Genomic DNA, 17,750 nt, shown 5'->3' with positions numbered 1-17,750 from the left:
ATCAGCTTCTTTTAGGGATTGTACTTTCTAACATTTTCTTACAGAAGTAAGAATTTATGCAAATAAATCTAATCCCCACAGTAACTTCAAAAGCCGGTAACTTTTGAAGTCCTGTGAGGGACTTATCTACCCAAACTCCAACCCCCCCAATACCGATGTGGGATAGAAAACCCCACAGGGTGCCCCGCTGCTAAGAGATAAAGACTACCCAAACCTCTGAGAATGAGTTTTCTTTCTGACATTTTCTTACAGAAGTAAGAATTTACGCAAATAAACCTAATCCCCACAGTAACTTCAAAAGCTAATCCCCACATTTTTTAGGGATTGTACTTGGTTTGAATTTACCAGTGAATTCGTCCTTTTTTCTGCTGCTATGAAGTGATTCAACGGCAATTTGAAAAAAAAACATTGCAATGGCAAAAGAAAGAAGAGAAATAGAAGGCTTCGGACAAGAGAAGCTTTAGATTCAGACAATTTGCAAGAAACATTTTACCCTGCCATTCCTTAAAAAAACAAAAGCATATATTTTTTGTCATTCAGAAATTATTGCATTCATTTGCTCAACAAAAATTTTTTTGTTGAAATAAAAGACAAATGTTCACATATCAATAAATTAAAATAAAATTGATTCGAAAGTGTGTATTCTAGTAGTTGGCTATTTCATTTTTGCATTTATAACAAATTGGAACCAATTTTTTTTTTTTATCATTTTCCCACTTTGAAGATATCTTTTTCTTTTCCTCCGAGTTCAAAAATAGCCAAGGTTTGATTAAGAAAGTTTAAATATTTTTTTAGCATGTAGATTAAAATAATAAAATTCTTGCTATCAAATTTGGATATTTCTTTTAATTTTTGAAAATGTGACAATTTTTCTATCATTTTTTGACGGCTTCTAAAATAGCAAAAGTTATATTAACAACATAGCAAAAAAATAAAAAAAAATATAAACTTTCAAAAAGACGAATAGAATTCTATGATTTTTAATAAAGTCAAGTTAATCTGTGAAATATAAGTTTAAATGATATTTCAAATCGTAATAAATATAAATTCAAATAATGATAATGATAATAATATTATAATTGGATTACATCTGTCCAAGACCTAGAGCTTGAAATCAATTTTAAATATTTCTTTTTGTTTTTGAAAATACGATGATCTGAAAAATACTCTCTCAAATTGACATCATAATAAATATAAATTGAAATAATGATAATAATAATAATAATTTGTAATTGAATTACATCTATCAAAAGCTTACAAATTGAAAAATTCAATAAAAATAATTGGACCTCATACTTGAATGCCAAGGTCAGACCAAATTTGGTCATTGTGCAATGCAGTCCAATCTATCTATCTACCGTTGCCTATAAAAAGAAAAGGAAAGAATGAAAGCTCAAAAATTCACTAAGGGTGCCATGTGTCAATGAGACAGCATGCTACAGTAACAGTGCAATGGCAAAAGAAGACAAAAGAAGGAAAAGAAATAGAAGGCTTAAGACAAGAGAAGCTTTAGATTTAGACAATTTGCAAGAAACATTTTACCTTGCCACTTGTCAGATAATTAAGAAACCATGTGGCAAGAGGAAAGGAAAACACTAAACCTTGCTCTTTTCTTATATACAAGGTAGATTATAATGAAAAAAAAAGTTCAAATTATGAAAATCTCATGCTTCCGAATGTCTTCCTTGAATCAAAAGGTCCAAAATTAGATGTCTTTCCTCAATCAAAAGGTTCAAAATCAAAAGTTGCGTGGTAATCACAACTGAAAGGAGGACGACGAAAATCGCTTGGAAGGTTTCTTAGCCACTTTGCAATTAGAAAATTGATTTAGGTACATAAAGAATCGACTAACATTAATGTTAGAACGTGAACAAGCATAAGAGGCTTTGAAAAGGTAAACAGTTCACCTTGACAAATCAAACCACTAAAAGTTTCACGAGTTTTCCCAATGTATTTATACATATGATGGACAATTTTTTAAGAATTTACTCCTTTTAATTTTCTTGTGACATTGATAGAGGAAATGCAACGAAGACAGAAAATTTTTCCTGGATACCATTTGCCGGAAGAAACATGCCTATAGTGATCCGATAGGATGTTGCCCATTGCATCTGACCAGGAAAACCAACAAGCCGATGCGTACCATCCATTTTTGGATTAATTTATTCCGCTGTACAAGAATAATTTGCTTCTCCACAGGCAAATCACATGCTTCGTTTTTTCCTTTCAGTTTTCTTTCAAGCTGTAGCACTCATGTGAGTTGTTACTTCATTTGTATTTTGTTAGTTGTAGATTGTAATTATTTTCCTCCAATACTTCCTGATTGGAAATTTGCATTTGCTTCCTCAACACAAGGAAGTGCAGATGCATGAGAAACGAGAACACTTTGTGTTTCAAGCAGGATGAGCAATAGATGATTCGAAGATTAAGGGATTGAACCATCGTTTTGGTACACAAATTTGTTCATACAATTACAGGTGATGAATGCCGTTTTCTTTCGCTACAAACAGCAAGTTCTGATAGATGGTTATATAGAAAATGTGTGTCAAACTTTCCTTGTATTAGATATATAGTAAAAATCATTTACACAATCAAACATTATGTTACTGCATTTTACACTTCAAGATATATACATCAGTACAGGGTTATTTGCTGCCAATTTATGCATCCGTTGTAATACTTAATTCATCAATGATCATGCCAACTGCCAAGATATATGTAATGGCTGCTTTATCTCCATCAGATGCAAAAAATCAGAAAAGAGATGCAGCAATGAAGCATTCCTTGAAGGTATATCTGCTGTCAAAGTACTATGTGCTGTTTGAATCCTGCCTGTGCAATTTTAACTGGTTTGACAGGTAGAATTTGCGTCTTCAACAATGTTGAAGTACAAAGAGGAAAGCCTGCCATCAAATTTAGAGGCCAGTTGATGGACTGCTAATCCACAATAACGCTTTCCCATCCTCGCAATGCAAATGTCAGTGATTTTCTTAAACATAGTGTCTTCTTGGATCAAAGGCTGCTTTACAAACTCAACCAAAGGCATCCACTGCGTAGCAAAGCAAGAAAACTTAAAATAAGTATCTGACCAATATATACCACTTGTAGTTACCAAACTTGCTCAATATATCCCAAAAGTTCAGTTCAAGACCATATACTCCTGTCAAAAAACTGACTAAAAGTTTTAATTGATTTTCTTTTACGAACTTGCGTGTTAAAACCAGAACAGAAAATCAAATTTAAAGAGATTCTGGCGTCTGTTTACCTTGGCTGCTTGAATTTCATGATCGTCAACCATAATCTGTGTAGAAAGAGATCGTAACATGCAGATGAAAAACAAATCTGACTTCTCAAAAGCCACATTGTGAGCATGCCTGAAAGAAAGGAGTGTACAGATAGCTTATGATAAGGAATGGATGTCTCCAGATCCAGTACATTACAGATACCATTAGCAGTTATATGCAGATGGAATGAGTTTACTGCTGATAGTTGAGGCATAGTGACGTAAATCACATTCGAGATAAGGATTTGGGAGGAAATCATTGGATGGCATCATTTAATTTTATTTGCTTATGCGCATTCTTCCAAAATAGTATGAAAGAAAAACGAAAAAGCATGCTAATATAATCTGCAGCAGGGTACTCTTTCATTTGAGAGAGATGCTTGCAAGAAAAGCAAGGATAGTGTTATTACCTGAAAGCTATGACTTCCACAAATTCACTGTCAACCTGGAAATGTGAAAGAATATCCGTATGAGTTAGTTGATTCACACTTTATTTTTTTTTTTATAACAAGTAAAAGGCAACAATCCTTTAGGTTTAGGAGTCCGTGGAAATGATGTCTTACTCCAGTTTCCTCTTTAACTTCTCTCACAGCACCCGTAAAAATCTCCTCAGACTGTAATACATGACAAAAAGTTATTTATCTAACGGATGCCATCCTGTTATTGTGTCTACTATTCATTTTCATTTCCCAAAGGCATTTAAGCATTGAAATCCAAATTCATTACTGCCAAAGATACCTCAAGAATGAAACCAGTGGGTATTTTCCAGAGGCCAGCTAGCCCTGTGGGACTGTATTTTTCCTGTACTACTAACACCTGCATTAATCATGGGATAGTACTTCATAAATGATTGTATTGCAATGGCTAGAGTTGGCATAACATTGCTAAGAAACTTTCCTCAAGACTTCCGAGGATGCAGAATGAAGATTAGAACTGACAGTTTTTGGAAGAGTTCTGAGGCAAACAATATGCTATTCAAGCACGTTTTAAAATGATGATCACAACAAAAACTAAGCAAGCTCCTCACTCTCCCTAAAGCTTTTAAGGTACTGGTTTCAATCAAGTAATAAGGCCAATTTGATTTGGATTTGCTTTATTCTTTAAACATAAGCAAATATACCTCATTGTTTTCGTTTATCACAAAACTCCCAACTCCAACTTGATGGGAGGCATTAGATGGGAGCAAGCAAGGTTCTTCAGGAATCCAATATGTCATCATGACATATTCGCTTTCTGCATGGTGGTACTGAAACCCTTCCTGTTTTGATGGATACGCAAATCAGGGATTGCATTCAATTGGAAAGAGGCCATATACTTGCCAAAAAACATTCTGTCATTTGTCAATTAGAACAATGATCTTAGATCAAATTCATATGGGAGGGTGCAAATGGAACTTTAGGGTGGAACTGTACCTTTACTGCTATAGGAACAAATTCAGATTTTGTTATTGGCAGCTTGAGCCACACACCCTTCTTGCCCTGCAATTTGTTGGCCTAAAAGTGTGAGTTCATCAAGACTGAATTTCGAAGCCATGCTCTGATCTACTTGTATTGCAGAGGAGGATTAAATGATGGATAAAGTTGCGATGATACAAGTGGAACGACAAGTCATAAACAAACGGAAACTAGATAAGTTTAGCCACATGAAAGTAGTAATGAGAGAGTTGAGCATGTAAGATTCATATCAAGAGCTCCATATCACATCATTAAAGCTTTTATCACTACAAAGTGATGCTCCAAGGAGACTAATCACAGTACAGCATGACAAAAGTGAATTACCTTGGCTTTCCAATGAGAAAGTGATGAACGAAGTATGGAGGCAAAAGAAGTTGGATTAGATGGTAGACCTTCTGAATGAACGATTACTCCATTATATTCATCATCGAATGCATCAAGCACCCTGGCATCCTCGTAATACATACTCGAACTGTTTGTTCCATTGACTCGATAAGGAAAAGACTCGAATAAAATTTCTTCTCCGACTGATCTGATGGTATTATGTGAAATACTTGAATAAGAAGCCTTGGGATATGTAACTGAGCACAGAAGACAGAAAACAGGAAGGTGAAGGAGGGAGCAGATATTGTATATGAAGGTTTAGGATCTATCATCCAACCTCCTACATGAATACTGTAGTATCCCTAGACAGTGACATCAATTTATCTTGCAAGAGCAGTAAAAGGTTTATGGCTTCTGTACGTACAACAAAAATAGCATTTATTCAAAGTACTAGTTCAGGTGCTTTTGCGACCTGATAAACATTCCTGACATTCTTTTGTTATTCCAATAATCAGTGAATTACCATTTGACAATCACAATGGGGTTTTGTGAAAGGCAAAAAACCTTAAATTGATGAAAGGAAAACAAATTGCAGAATGTTCTCACTCATCATGCAAGAAGAGAGGTGTAACATGAGTAAATGATGAGAAAAATCATAAACAATAATGGAGAACAAGATGATTATAACCAAACATTTTGTGCTTTATCAACTGGAAGGAAGTATTCACGGAGAATTAAGGTCAGATTGGAAGGAACGTGGATTCAGCCATTATAATTCATGGACAGTAAAGGTCAGATGATTACTTTCCATGGTTCCCTACTTCCTGAGGCCAGCCAAAGAAGGAAAGTCAGGGGTCCAGGTTGGAGGTAAAGAGTTTACCTCTGCACGAAAACGATTGCATAATAACCTCCCTGCAACCAGCCATGCGCCCTGGGTTTATAAAGGAGGTTGAAAACATCATCTCTGTTCCCACCATCTTGGACATGGGCACCGACTTAACAGCAGACGGTTTAAACTGCATTTACACTTTTCGATCTCAACTGATCCACCCTTGAACACACCTTCCAATGAAGTCAGAGCCAATATATGAAATCTTATCGGATAATTAGAAGAAACAAAAACCCCTTTAAACTAATTAAGATTCCCTCGAAATTGCTAGAAACAAACAAGGGAGCTCTTGAGATTCCAACCGTCGGAGTAAACTAGAGGGCAGCTCACCTAAAAGACTCGGAAAATTACAATTCTTGATAGAAGAATCGACAAAATCCCGTGAGTGTAGATTAAGAATCAAAGGGATAGAAGAAGCATAACATCCATGGTTTTTGGTCATGCAGAACCTCAAAGTCTAGAACTAAGCAAGTGGAGTAATGCTGGGAACATGTGGTCTGAAATAGGCCTGGGGGGAAAGTGACAAAACTACTTGGAAAACTGACTACAAAAATCTTCCCACGTATGCATGGCTATTAGCAGACAAGTTACAAGTAACTTGAAACTTAAATGAAGTCACTAACGAATCTACTGCGCCAATCCAAATGGCCAGGTAATTGCTTATAGATCAAATTAACAACTAGCATAAAATCTGATTTAGTCTTGTTTATGACAGTATCAAAGGTGACTCAAATGTTGGCTTTTGTGAAACCGAACCATCATGATGAGAGACTAGAGGATTGAGCTTCTTGATTTGGCCCTAATGCAGGCTATGCATGTTCCAGTAAAGTTAATGAAATATTTTAACTAATTAATTCTTGATTTAATTCTTCTTCATTTTAAAATGGCTGCAATTCTAGGCGTTTTTTAAATTACCTAATTAATTTACCATCAAAACTTGATCTATTAATAATGCAATTTTAAGTAAGCATTCCACTAAGAAGAAGATGATGCGAACACGTTGGCGGTGCATTTTTGATGCAGAAATCAATTCCTTGAAAGCAGACGAGAAACGGGCCAAATTGGAATTCACGAATCACGATGTAGCAGTATCAAATCTAAACGTTAGTTAAATAAAGTAAAACAAAAAAAAAAAAAAAAGGGGACCAGTCCAATCCAGTCGAGTCGAGCAACGTAAAAACAAAAAGACGAGGAATAGCGTCACGTTTTGGAGTCCCACCTCTTTTGTAAAGTACGGGACATTTTCGTGGACGCCGTTACCGCACGTGATTTCCAATTTATTGCGGGGCCCATCGTCCTCTTACGTGTCCGAACCCAGTGACTGAACAAATGTTAGGATAATCCATCTACATTATTGATTGGTTGCATTGCGTTGCGTTGGTTGGCTGGAGAGGTTTATTAGATTTTCCTTTTTGTTATTTTTCTACTATTACCATAATATTAAAATTAAGATTAAGGTTTTTTCTTTAAAATTGAAGGTTCGTCGAACTCGAATTCAACCTCAAATTCTATTCTAGATTAGACAATACACTTCAAACTCGAGCTCTAAGATGCTCTCTCAAGATTTTACAATTCTTCTTCTTGTAGTCCCTTAAAAAAATTTCAAGTTTTCATTTATGTCCCTGTAGAAATTAGAATTTCCCCGTCGCCCAAGATTTATGTCCATTCTAGTATTCATGACGACCAGTGAACCAACTTAATTTATTCATCAAATTTTTATTTCCAACCATTTATTCATGACAGCCATTACATTTTTTATTCATCAAACTTTTATTTCCAAGTAAAGTGATATGTGTATAAGTCAATCAATCTCAGGTATCACTCTGAATTAGATAGATTCTGGACAATTATACACAGATCGCTTCCTATTTAATTAAATCAGATATTTAAACTATTCCGTGCCTTCTTTTTTTTTTTTTTTCAATTTAAGGGAGACTTTGAAACTTACATTTATAAGGGAAAAGATAGGAGAAAGGTAAACAATTAGATTAGAGATCTCAATGTCGTTAATTTGTGTGTTAATTGTGTTAAATTATAATTTTGCGGATTGCAGCTAATTTTCTAATGGGTGCCAAATGTACCTAAATTCTACTCAATCTATCATGTATGTACACGCACACTAACAATTACTATACTCCCTTGCATTTATACAAATTTTTTTATTTAATCTTACATTTTTAAAAATTTAACACCTGAAGTATATATTAATAAGTGTCCAATTAACACCAATTAGACAGACCTTATGTGTATTACTGTGCTAATTTAAGGGGTCACTATTACTACTTTTAAGCCAAGTGGATTAGTAAGTATGTTGGCATACGGAAACACTGCTGTTGCATTTGGGGCTGAAATTATGTTATTCTGGCGTAGGAAATTAATTTTGGCAGTCATTGTTGTAGATTTGAGGCGATTGGAGATTTTGTGGTGCTTGAAAATTGATAAATATTTTCTTTTTGCAAGTTGAATTTTGAGAATAGAAAAGTTCTGTATTTAAAAAAAAACAATAATTATTTCAATTTTAATAAAAATGACAACAAAAAAAAGAAACTCGAGGCGTTTAGTTTCATCTGTTCCTTAAATGATAACTTGTATCAAACAAGTTTATGTTCTCTTTTTATTAAGACCGTGACTAAACAAAGGAGCTGTTAGTAAAAAAAATCATAAATTGCAGAACACAAACTTCACCAAACGGTCCTAAGGAACTTATTTGCAGTCATTGCTTTTGTCCAATCAGAAAACACAAGACATCATTGGTATAACTGTGTATGAAGGGAAGAAATTCAGCTTTCATGGTGTGAAGATCTACATCATATGCATATATATTCCTTTCAACACTCACAAATATATGCTCAAACTTGAATTCTTTAATCTTTTCGTGCCGTTTGCACTTGGTTAGCATAAGCTTGAACTCGAACATTAACCGAGCAAATTTGCACATAGCTCAATTGAACTCGATTTATTTGCAAGCCTACTTTTTGACATCTACAGTAAGCCCTTCCAAATGTGGAACATTTGGGAACCATGTTCCTTGAACCTTCTTCAAGCTCATTTGAACGTGTTGCAGGCACATTTTTTCTTAATGACCTTTTGAAGCACCAGCAAATTTAGAGGAAAAAAGAAGTGACAAGACATTTTTGTTGGCTAAATACACTGACTCGATTTCTTGCCTGCATTAGATGAAATCAGGAGTGACTGACCTAGTATAGGAGAGAAAAACCACAAATCGACAACCTTGTTCATAGATAGTGAAATAAATGTAAAAGCTTTTATTTATAATTTTGTGCAAATGGGATCGCTTGGTGCACACTTATGATCATACAGTGATGGACGAGCGCAGAATTTCGTCTCAACTTGTCTGGCAGCTTGTAACAGAGGAGGGAAATGAATAACAAAAGAGTTGCAGAAACCACCAATGGCATCAGTAGCTATCAGAGTGTGTAATGAGAATTGACATCTAAGTCTAATCCCCGTAGCTTTGCAAAGGATTCCACCTTGCCTTTCAATGTGTGAAGTTCCCTCAACCTATTGAAAGAAGAAATGCAGACGAACTTCTTAGTATCCATTCTCACATATAGTGCAGGTTTTAGCTTTACTGCTCCTTCTGGGGCATTAGGTATATGCAAGGCAAGTATTTATGGTTTGCAGAACGAGACTGAAAGCAAGTTGGCCGTCTACACCCTACATCTTCAGTTTAAGAGGAAGAAATTAAGACTAACCTTGCAATCTCTGCACGTCTTCTTGCTTCTTCAGCCATGATGCTGATCTCCCTAAAATTATGCTTCTCGTTGAATGCTTTTGCTTCTGCAGACTGAAGCCCATGAAGGGTTCGCTGCTCAGCTGCCCATGCGGCCTCCCTAAGTTCCTTTCCAAAATCCTTTTGTGTGGAAAATGCCATCTGGTGATCAGAGGAAGCATTATTACCATTAGTCACGCGATTGTAAAATGACCTCAATTGGAGAACAAAAAATGGTCTCATAGTAAATGATCTATATGGTATGAAAATTTTATCATTTACTCACCCTTTGACTTAGTAGCAGATTCCAGGGTTTGCCACTGAGTGCATACCGAATGCCAAATTTGATAGGATCAAGCAGCAAGTAGCTGAGAATGTTATATAGCCAAATCACACCAGTCCAACCCCATCCAATCTTCCTGATTCCGCAAAATTTCGATGTGGCCACAGCAGACAGTATGGTTGCAAACTATCAAGATAATGCATTATTGAAGTCAAAGCCAAGCATATACTTTGTTTCAAACAACAAAGAGAACAATCTCGCCAATTCTCTACCAGATATCTAAAGAAAGGCCAAGGTACATCATGGAATTTTTGTTTATAGGTAAAATTGCCTCTATGTAGCAACTTCTGAACCATGCTTACCAATTGGGCAATGATAAATGCAGCAAGAAGAAGAAGACCGGGCCTTTCTGTGTATGACCATCCTCTGGAGCGCGTCACAAAGATCAAGGCTTGACTGATGGTGCTGACTTGAAGATAGACAGCAGAAGCTAGTTGTGCATTTAGGTGCTTCCTGGCATCCTCATTTGTGAGATTGTAAAGCCCTTTGTTGAAGTCAGTCACATGGAAATGTTTCTGACAGAAAGCAGACATTATTAGTTGAAATTGTCATCTCTTTTACTGGAACTGAAGTGTTGTTGAAATTGAACTGTATAAGATCATAAGCACATTCTTCATTTCAGCGACCACATATACAGAGAATGCATTTGGTTATTCAACTCTCGAATGTGTGCACAAGTTAGCCATAGGCAGTAATGAATAAAAGTTTTTAATTTTTTTTTTCAGAACTCACTATAAACAATGAAGAAGATGTGCACTTACAGCAAAGAAGCTTGTTTCATATGTCACGTAGAAAAATATAAGAGTCATCAGTGCAAGGTAACTGCCAATTACAACGCCTGTTGCAAAAATTTCACTAAGCTTCCAGCTGTCGGGAAGTGGAGATGGCTTGACCCTGTCTTTTGATATAGTCATTATAGTACCTGGAGACAAAATGTGAGAACCAAGAAACACATTAACAGGAGTAATAAGCACAAACTCGTTGTCAATCTACTAACATTTTATATACTTCACAGCCATATTAAATATTTAAGACTTACGAAACTCAAGATTTTTGTGTCTTACCATCATTGAGAATTGCAATTACAAGAACCATGAAAGGAGGGAAGTCAAATTTCCAGAATGCAGTGAGCAACATGAACCCCAACTGTTAAGACAACAGAATAAACAACAGAAATGAGTATATTGATGGCATCTTTCACGTGCAGTTTAGGTACTGAAATAGGGAAACTGCATTAGCTTACCACAATACGGATTGTGATGGATACAGCATATATCTGGATAAAAAGGAGAAGAGTTTCAGAACGTACATGTAATGAACTAACAACTTTTGGTCTACAGTAAGGCTGTAAATGGAGAGTAATATATTACAGTGTAATTCTTCATTCTCTGGAATATGGCTCGGCTTGTTAATACCGCACTGATAATAACACTCAGCCCAGGCTCAGTTAGAACTATATCTGAGGCACTTCGTGCGGCATCCGTCGCATCTGCCACTGCAATCCCTATATCTGCTTTCTTCAGAGCAGGCGCATCATTCACCCCATCTCCTGTCATACCACAAATGTGTTTTCTGCCTTGCAATATCTTCACAATTTCATATTTGTGCTCTGCAGGGAATATAGGCATTGAATTCAGAAAGGAACTACAATATGAACATTTTTGGTCTACCCAAGAATATAACTTAGTTACCAGGAAAAACACCAGCAAAGCCATCTGCTTTTTCTATGAGTTCGTCAATCGGCAGGGCTGCAACGGACTCATCCTTATGATCTCCAAGAAGGAAAGATGAGGGATACATGTTTGTACCCATCCCAAGGCGTCTCCCTGTTTCCTTAGCTATTGCTAATTGGTCACCTGAAAGATGTCACATACATATAAAGCACAGCAAGAATGAGAAGAAAAGGCAGCCACATAAAATCAGTTTACTGGAAGTCAAAAGAGCAAAAGAATAAGGCAAAAGATGACACAACTCTTGTCGGGCAAATTTCCAGACTCACATGATGACATTAGAAGCACGATTTAATGTATAAACTTCATTGAAAAGGAAAAAGTTTAGACAGAACAGATATAGCATGATTTACCTGTAATCATCTTGACACTAACTCCAAGATCTAAAGCTCTCCTGATTGTTTCTGCACTGTCATGGCGTGGTGGATCAAAAAGAGGGAGCAGGCCAACAAATTCCCATGGTCCACCAGGACTGTCTTTGGTGCCTTCAGGTACTTCCTGGAATTATTCAGATAAATTCACTTGTCATTCATCGGAAAAATCATCAAAAAGACAATCCAAGCTGATAGTTCCCTTACTTGTCGAGCAACTGCAAGGGACCGTAGCCCACGATCAGCAAATTTGTCAATGACTGAGTGCACTTTCTTTTCAATCTCAGATTTGTTCCGCGCAAGGTTGAGAATCTAAGAATCACATACGATTTGAGCATTAAAATCAAAATTTGTAGATATTAAATGCCGGTGCTCTTTCTCTGCAATAAAAATACAGGACGCTGAACGTCCTTAGAGGCTGAGACATATCTGGATCACTATATATCCAATAGTGACATGGCTTTATCCTAGACCATTTCTTATTTCATTTCACTCATGCTTGTTGTGCTTGAGTAGGTTGCTGTATTGGTAGTTATACATTTTGTTCTAAGAGGTTAAAGGTACGTGAGTTTCAAGAATCTATCAGTAAGCCCTTGTAATTTAATGCTCAAATAGATGTTATTATATTGTATTATTAACAATATCCTGTGCTTGAAGTTACTGTACCTGTTCTGGTGCACCTTTGCTCACTCTGTGCATTCTACCAGCGCCATCAGTGTAGGTAAGTGCTGTCCTTTTATCGGTTGGATTGAAAGGAAGGAAGTGAACTTCAGTGATCCCAGCTCGTGCCTTACACATTCAGATTCAACAATTAGAAATTGACCAACAAGAAGAGAGTATCTCAAGCTTCTTCATTCAACAGAAAATTTCTCAATTACTCACTATTAAATAATCCAAGCTACTAAGAAATGCATCGCACTTGGTATCTTCTCATACTTGAGAAAGAAAACCAAGCTCAGCAACCTGTGAGGGTATGTGTGTTCTATTTTAATGCTGTGAAAAGTGGACAACATATAAGCTGCACTCTTGTTCTAGTTAATGTGAATTAATACCTCCTTAGGATCACCAAGCATTGAGACAATTGCAGTGTCAATAGCATCTTGATTCTCTAACCTTGAAGCTCTTGCTGCCATCAGAACAACTGTGTCTTTGTCCACGCCTTTGGCATAAACCTGTGAAATGTCAAGAAACGGATTACTTGTTTTAAACAAGTTTCTAAGTTATATTCTTGCATTTTTCTTTACTATAAAAAGGCAAGAAAATGGAAGTTCAACTTTTCTTGTGTTTCTTCAAGCTAGAAAAACCTAGTCAAACCATGGCTTCTAGTGGAGTTGGATACTCAGACTGCAAAGAATGGTTTTATAGGCCAATTCTCTATTCACTGTTCTTGTTGGACAAGAGCCAGTTTAAGTAAATTTTTCAAACTCCTAATTTGTGACATGCATGATGATCAGATAAAAGTCCTTTTTATCTCCTGTGATTGTGAGCACAGCGCCTCTCTTAGGTTGAGGAATGACTTACATTTCAGAATCTGGCACTTTCTTTGGGAAATAGATAAAAACACCTATAAATCCCGTGTAATGACTCCTGTATCTGAACTTGAACTCTGAAATGCTACGTCTTCTATCTATAATTTTGTCTAGGCAAAAGCAGATCAGAGAGGAAAATTTGTTACCTCAATCATATTTTTGTCCACTGTAAGTTTGTTCAGAGTTAGAGTGCCTGTTTTGTCACTGCACAGTACATCCATCCCAGCCATTTCCTCAATTGCTGTCATTCTTTTTGTTATTGCACCCTGAAACAATGTTGCACGCTTCATATTTGGGTCCTCAAAAACTCCTCATTGTCCAATACCATCACTGGAAAATAATTACTATGACCATGGCGAAGAGAAAAGATTGTACAAACCTGTTGTGATAAACGGTGGGAACCAATTGCCATGGTAACGGACAAAACTGTTGGCATAGCAATGGGAATACCACCAATCAGTAGAACAAGGAGATTGGCAATACCTTCGGTAGCCTTCCTATGTTGCATTGCAAACATGACAATAGTCTCAAATAGCATCCCCATGACAATTGAGCATATACAGAAATTACCAATAGCCGTCAACACCTGAAACAAGGAAAGTATTACCTTCACTATTAGAAAGAATAATTAGATTTCACTTGCATGTTTACTCCTAGGCGAACCTCAGGACCATTAATACAACGCAACAGCAGTCATTATAGCTGCATCATTTTCATAATGTAATCCATCCCAGTACAACCTCTATCGTCTAGCATATGTTCACTTGCCCTTAATACTTGAGGTACAAAAGAAAATTAGAAATCATATGAGCGGATGCATTTAAGCTTACTTTCTGAAAATGACCAACATGTGTAGTGCTTTCCACCAAATGAGCTGCCTTTCCAAAGAAAGTATGCAAACCAGTTGCAATAACAACAGCCTCAATTTCACCTTGCTTACATGTCGAACCTGAGTATATTACATCACCAGGATTCTTGGTAACAGGCAGGGATTCTCCTGTAAGAGCAGACTGAAAGCAGAAAAAAGTACTCAAAAACTGGATTTTGTAGATGCAGAATTTCTATTTTATACCATGCTCGTTTTCCTTTTGCCACATTAATTGCAGTAGCATCATTGTGATTACAGAAACTACATTGGCCATAATCGATTCACTAGAAACATTAAAAAAATAACTGATACACTCAGGTGATCTTCTACTTCTTCCAAGTGAATCTAGTTTTGGTTTTCTGCAATTGCAAAACGTGGATATTTGTGCATCTTGTTTGATTATACTGACAAAATTTCTACTGGGAAAAAGTGCAAGAAGCATAAAGAGATATTATCAATTGTAAAATAATAATTGAGGTTCAGAAAATCAGTTAGAAAAGGAGAATGAGAAAGATGGCCCCATAAAGGTTTACATCCATTAGCTAGTTTGAAAATTTTAAGATTTGAGATTTGCACAATTTTCTTCAGAGCTGTTTTCTGTTTTACACAATAATGATGCAAACACTTGACTGTTAGTTTCAGATGGCAAAATGTGTCAATTTCTACAGAGAACTAATGTATGGCACCTGATCAATTTTCAATGGATCTCCTTTGAGTAGTCTTGCATCTGCAGGGATGATATCTCCTAGTTTTATGCTTATAATGTCTCCTGGAACCAGCACAGATGCATCTTCTTCATTCCAATTGCCATCCCGCAAAACCTAATGGACATATTTAGACATTGTCAAAAGACATGTAGTCCAAACAAAGAACTTGCAGAAGAAGTAACTGTGCCAAATACTTCCCCAGAAACTGACCTTAGCCTTTGGAGCCAATCGAGCCATAAGAGCTGCAGCTGCATTTCCAGCGTTATTTTCCTCCATAAAACTGATGGTTGAATTGATGAGAAGTAATATGAGAATGCCAACAAAGTCTTGGTAATCAACTTCTTTTTTCTTATCCTGCAACATGATATTTTACGGCAGCAATTAGGCATGATTTTCATGTAATGTGAGCTTCCACTAGATTGTTTTATGCACGTATAGTATGAGATCAGATGTAAAGAAGTACCTCGCCACGTGGAACTGCAATAGCAATAATAGCTGCTGCTTCCATGACCCAAGAAAGAGGATTCCACATAAAGCCCAAAAACTTGAGTATTTTACTCTCCTTTACATAGGAAAAGGTATGGACAATGTCACAAACAAAATTAAGAAAGCGAAATGCTGAATTTGAGGGATATGCTGGGATAATCATAACAAGGGAGAAAGGTTAAAAATGCATAAAAAAACAACAGACCTTCTTCTCTTCAAGTTTATTGTAGCCAAACACACCCAAACGTGCTCGAACCTCATCAGAACTGAGACCCTCTTCGGTACATTTTAAATTTTCAAAGACTTCTTCAATAGGAATGTGTTCCTGTGATAATAGTTGATGATATAGATGATAAGATATGGCGATGAATGCTGAAACCCAGGAGCAACAATGATACCAAAGCGTAGGAACTGACTCTGTTGGCCGTCATTTATGTGTAGACATCATGAAAATCACGCTGATCCAGGTTAATTATATTCATTCAAAGAATGTCCTTTCACTTTGAGAAAGTCAAGGCAAGAAATCCATGAATGCAGTAAAAAATGATCAATTCAGTGAAAAAAAAAAAATAGGCATATACCAAGCACTGTCCACATGCCGGCAGAAATAATTGATGAAATAAGCCAAGATGCATCACACTGATCCATCAAAGGGACACATTTGGGTGATCTTGATGAATGATACAGCTTACTGGAATTTTTGCACATGTTTATTTGCTGTGCAAGGGAAACTATATCACCTATCCAAGAAGATGGATGTCCCCTAGTTGTAAGCAGAAATGAGCAATTTCTCTCATTCATTGATTCCTCTAAGAGTCTTCATTTCCATCTTGAGATGGCATTTCATATGAAAAAGAGGACTTTTTCTAAAAGTGAATTGATTGTTCCCTAAGAATACAGACATACAGTTACGACTCCTCGCATAGGAGATGTCATGTATGTACAATGCAGAACATTGTGAACCATGACAGAATGAGAGTTGACAAGTACTTACCAAGTCAACAGTTTCTTTGCTAACAGCTTCCAAGGCTAATGTAGATTTCTCTGCATCCATTGCAGCTTCCCAGCTTCGATCTCCTCTGAATCACGACTGGAATGTCTGTGCAGAAGAAAGTTTTACAAAATTGCCACAAAAAAAAAACTCAATACTGCCCTATAGCTTTTCCAGGTGTTTCCACTATGGGGCTGGTGATAAATGTCATATAACGCTTTTGTTGCCCATTATACACAAAATTTGATATCCAGATTCTTTTCTACTTGAGTTTGAACAAAATTCAACACCTAAGGTGCATTAAAATCAATTGCATCGATGCCATGTAGGAAAATCATTGGTTTAGAGCTTAATGTTACCTTTTCAGCGGAAGATACTACACTTTGCGAAAACCACAGACCAGGTACCTCAAACTACCTTTTCTCTTATGTGCATTATGACCTTCATAAGTACCACCATTGTGCAGAAATATGTGGCAAAGTTGCTCAGAAGAATAAACACTACTATTTTTCTTCTATTTGAAACAGAGAAAGCCAGTTTGGTCAAAATTTTGACACTTTTAATTAGGACAGGAAACAAGAGCAAGGAGTAAATATTGAGTTTGCATCATTTTCTAAACTATCTATTTTCGATTGCTGGGATGAAGTACGATGGTTTGCCAGTAGCATAATTCTAAAACATGAAAAGACAACAGAATTAGTATATTGGATAGTACAATGTATGATCAACTCTACCTATAGAACTACCAAGGTAGTTTTCATCAATTCAGAATGACTTTGCGATATTAGTTATAGGCTTATAGCCAGGAGGCACCCTATTGTCCAGAGCTTAAAGAAAGAGAGAGCAGGCAACCATCAATGGTGTTCTTTAAGTAAATATACAAGTACATATCTAAGCCAACAAATCAAGTATTGACATTATAAGTTGTTTACATGCCAGCTTATTGACAGAAACTAGAGATTGAAAAAGAACAAAAATTGAAACGGGGCACTTCAGAAGAGGACAGAATCTTTCGCTCTGAAGCTCCGCCAGCAGCATCAGC

The 17,750-nt window shown here is 36.4% G+C and overlaps 2 protein-coding genes across 2 annotated transcripts; both read right to left on the bottom strand.

The window, feature by feature from the left end:
- Positions 1-2,543: 2,543 nt before the first annotated feature.
- LOC113702974 (nudix hydrolase 8) lies at positions 2,544-6,429 on the bottom strand. Its single transcript, XM_027224170.2, has 10 exons — positions 6,281-6,429; positions 5,942-6,123; positions 5,062-5,318; positions 4,696-4,761; positions 4,404-4,541; positions 4,022-4,099; positions 3,847-3,897; positions 3,694-3,728; positions 3,266-3,374; positions 2,544-3,049 (listed from the first exon to the last, which is right to left on the bottom strand). Exons 2-10 carry the CDS (start codon positions 6,081-6,083, stop codon positions 2,843-2,845), a joined length of 1,083 nt encoding a protein of 360 aa, XP_027079971.1. The 5' UTR covers positions 6,084-6,123; positions 6,281-6,429; the 3' UTR covers positions 2,544-2,842.
- Positions 6,430-8,815: 2,386 nt separating this feature from the next.
- Positions 8,816-17,419, bottom strand: LOC113704397 (plasma membrane ATPase 1-like). Its single transcript, XM_027226288.2, has 22 exons — positions 17,068-17,419; positions 16,712-16,816; positions 15,923-16,042; positions 15,695-15,793; positions 15,442-15,585; positions 15,211-15,345; positions 14,487-14,666; positions 14,036-14,242; positions 13,803-13,922; positions 13,180-13,299; positions 12,794-12,916; positions 12,335-12,439; positions 12,110-12,254; positions 11,718-11,882; positions 11,397-11,635; positions 11,270-11,302; positions 11,091-11,172; positions 10,788-10,948; positions 10,329-10,541; positions 9,970-10,152; positions 9,667-9,845; positions 8,816-9,472 (listed from the first exon to the last, which is right to left on the bottom strand). The coding sequence occupies exons 2-22, from the start codon at positions 16,769-16,771 to the stop codon at positions 9,379-9,381; spliced, it is 2,907 nt and encodes a 968-aa protein (XP_027082089.1). The 5' UTR covers positions 16,772-16,816; positions 17,068-17,419; the 3' UTR covers positions 8,816-9,378.
- Between the last annotated feature and the right edge of the window lie 331 nt (positions 17,420-17,750).

Source organism: Coffea arabica, chromosome 8e, assembly GCF_036785885.1.
Source record: "Coffea arabica cultivar ET-39 chromosome 8e, Coffea Arabica ET-39 HiFi, whole genome shotgun sequence".
In the NCBI taxonomy this organism is placed as follows: Eukaryota; Viridiplantae; Streptophyta; class Magnoliopsida; order Gentianales; family Rubiaceae; genus Coffea; species Coffea arabica.
The sequence above is the reverse complement of the archived record's forward strand: the minus strand, read 5'-3'. Positions and strand labels throughout refer to the sequence as shown.

Excerpts from the sequence above, each read along its gene's own strand:
- LOC113702974 (XM_027224170.2), bottom strand. The coding sequence starts at position 6,083 with ATGCAGTTTAAACCGTCTGCTGTTAAGTCGGTGCCCATGTCCAAGATG. Across the intron at positions 4,542-4,695 it reads TTGTTCCTATAGCAGTAAAG|GAAGGGTTTCAGTACCACCA; the intron begins GTACAGTTCCAC and ends CCATCAAAACAG. Across the intron at positions 3,898-4,021 it reads CCACTGGTTTCATTCTTGAG|TCTGAGGAGATTTTTACGGG; the intron begins GTATCTTTGGCA and ends CATGTATTACAG.
- LOC113704397 (XM_027226288.2), bottom strand. The coding sequence starts at position 16,771 with ATGGATGCAGAGAAATCTACATTAGCCTTGGAAGCTGTTAGCAAAGAA. Across the intron at positions 15,586-15,694 it reads TTGCAGTTCCACGTGGCGAG|GATAAGAAAAAAGAAGTTGA; the intron begins GTACTTCTTTAC and ends ATCATGTTGCAG. Across the intron at positions 10,542-10,787 it reads ATGAAACAAGCTTCTTTGCT|AAACATTTCCATGTGACTGA; the intron begins GTAAGTGCACAT and ends GCTTTCTGTCAG.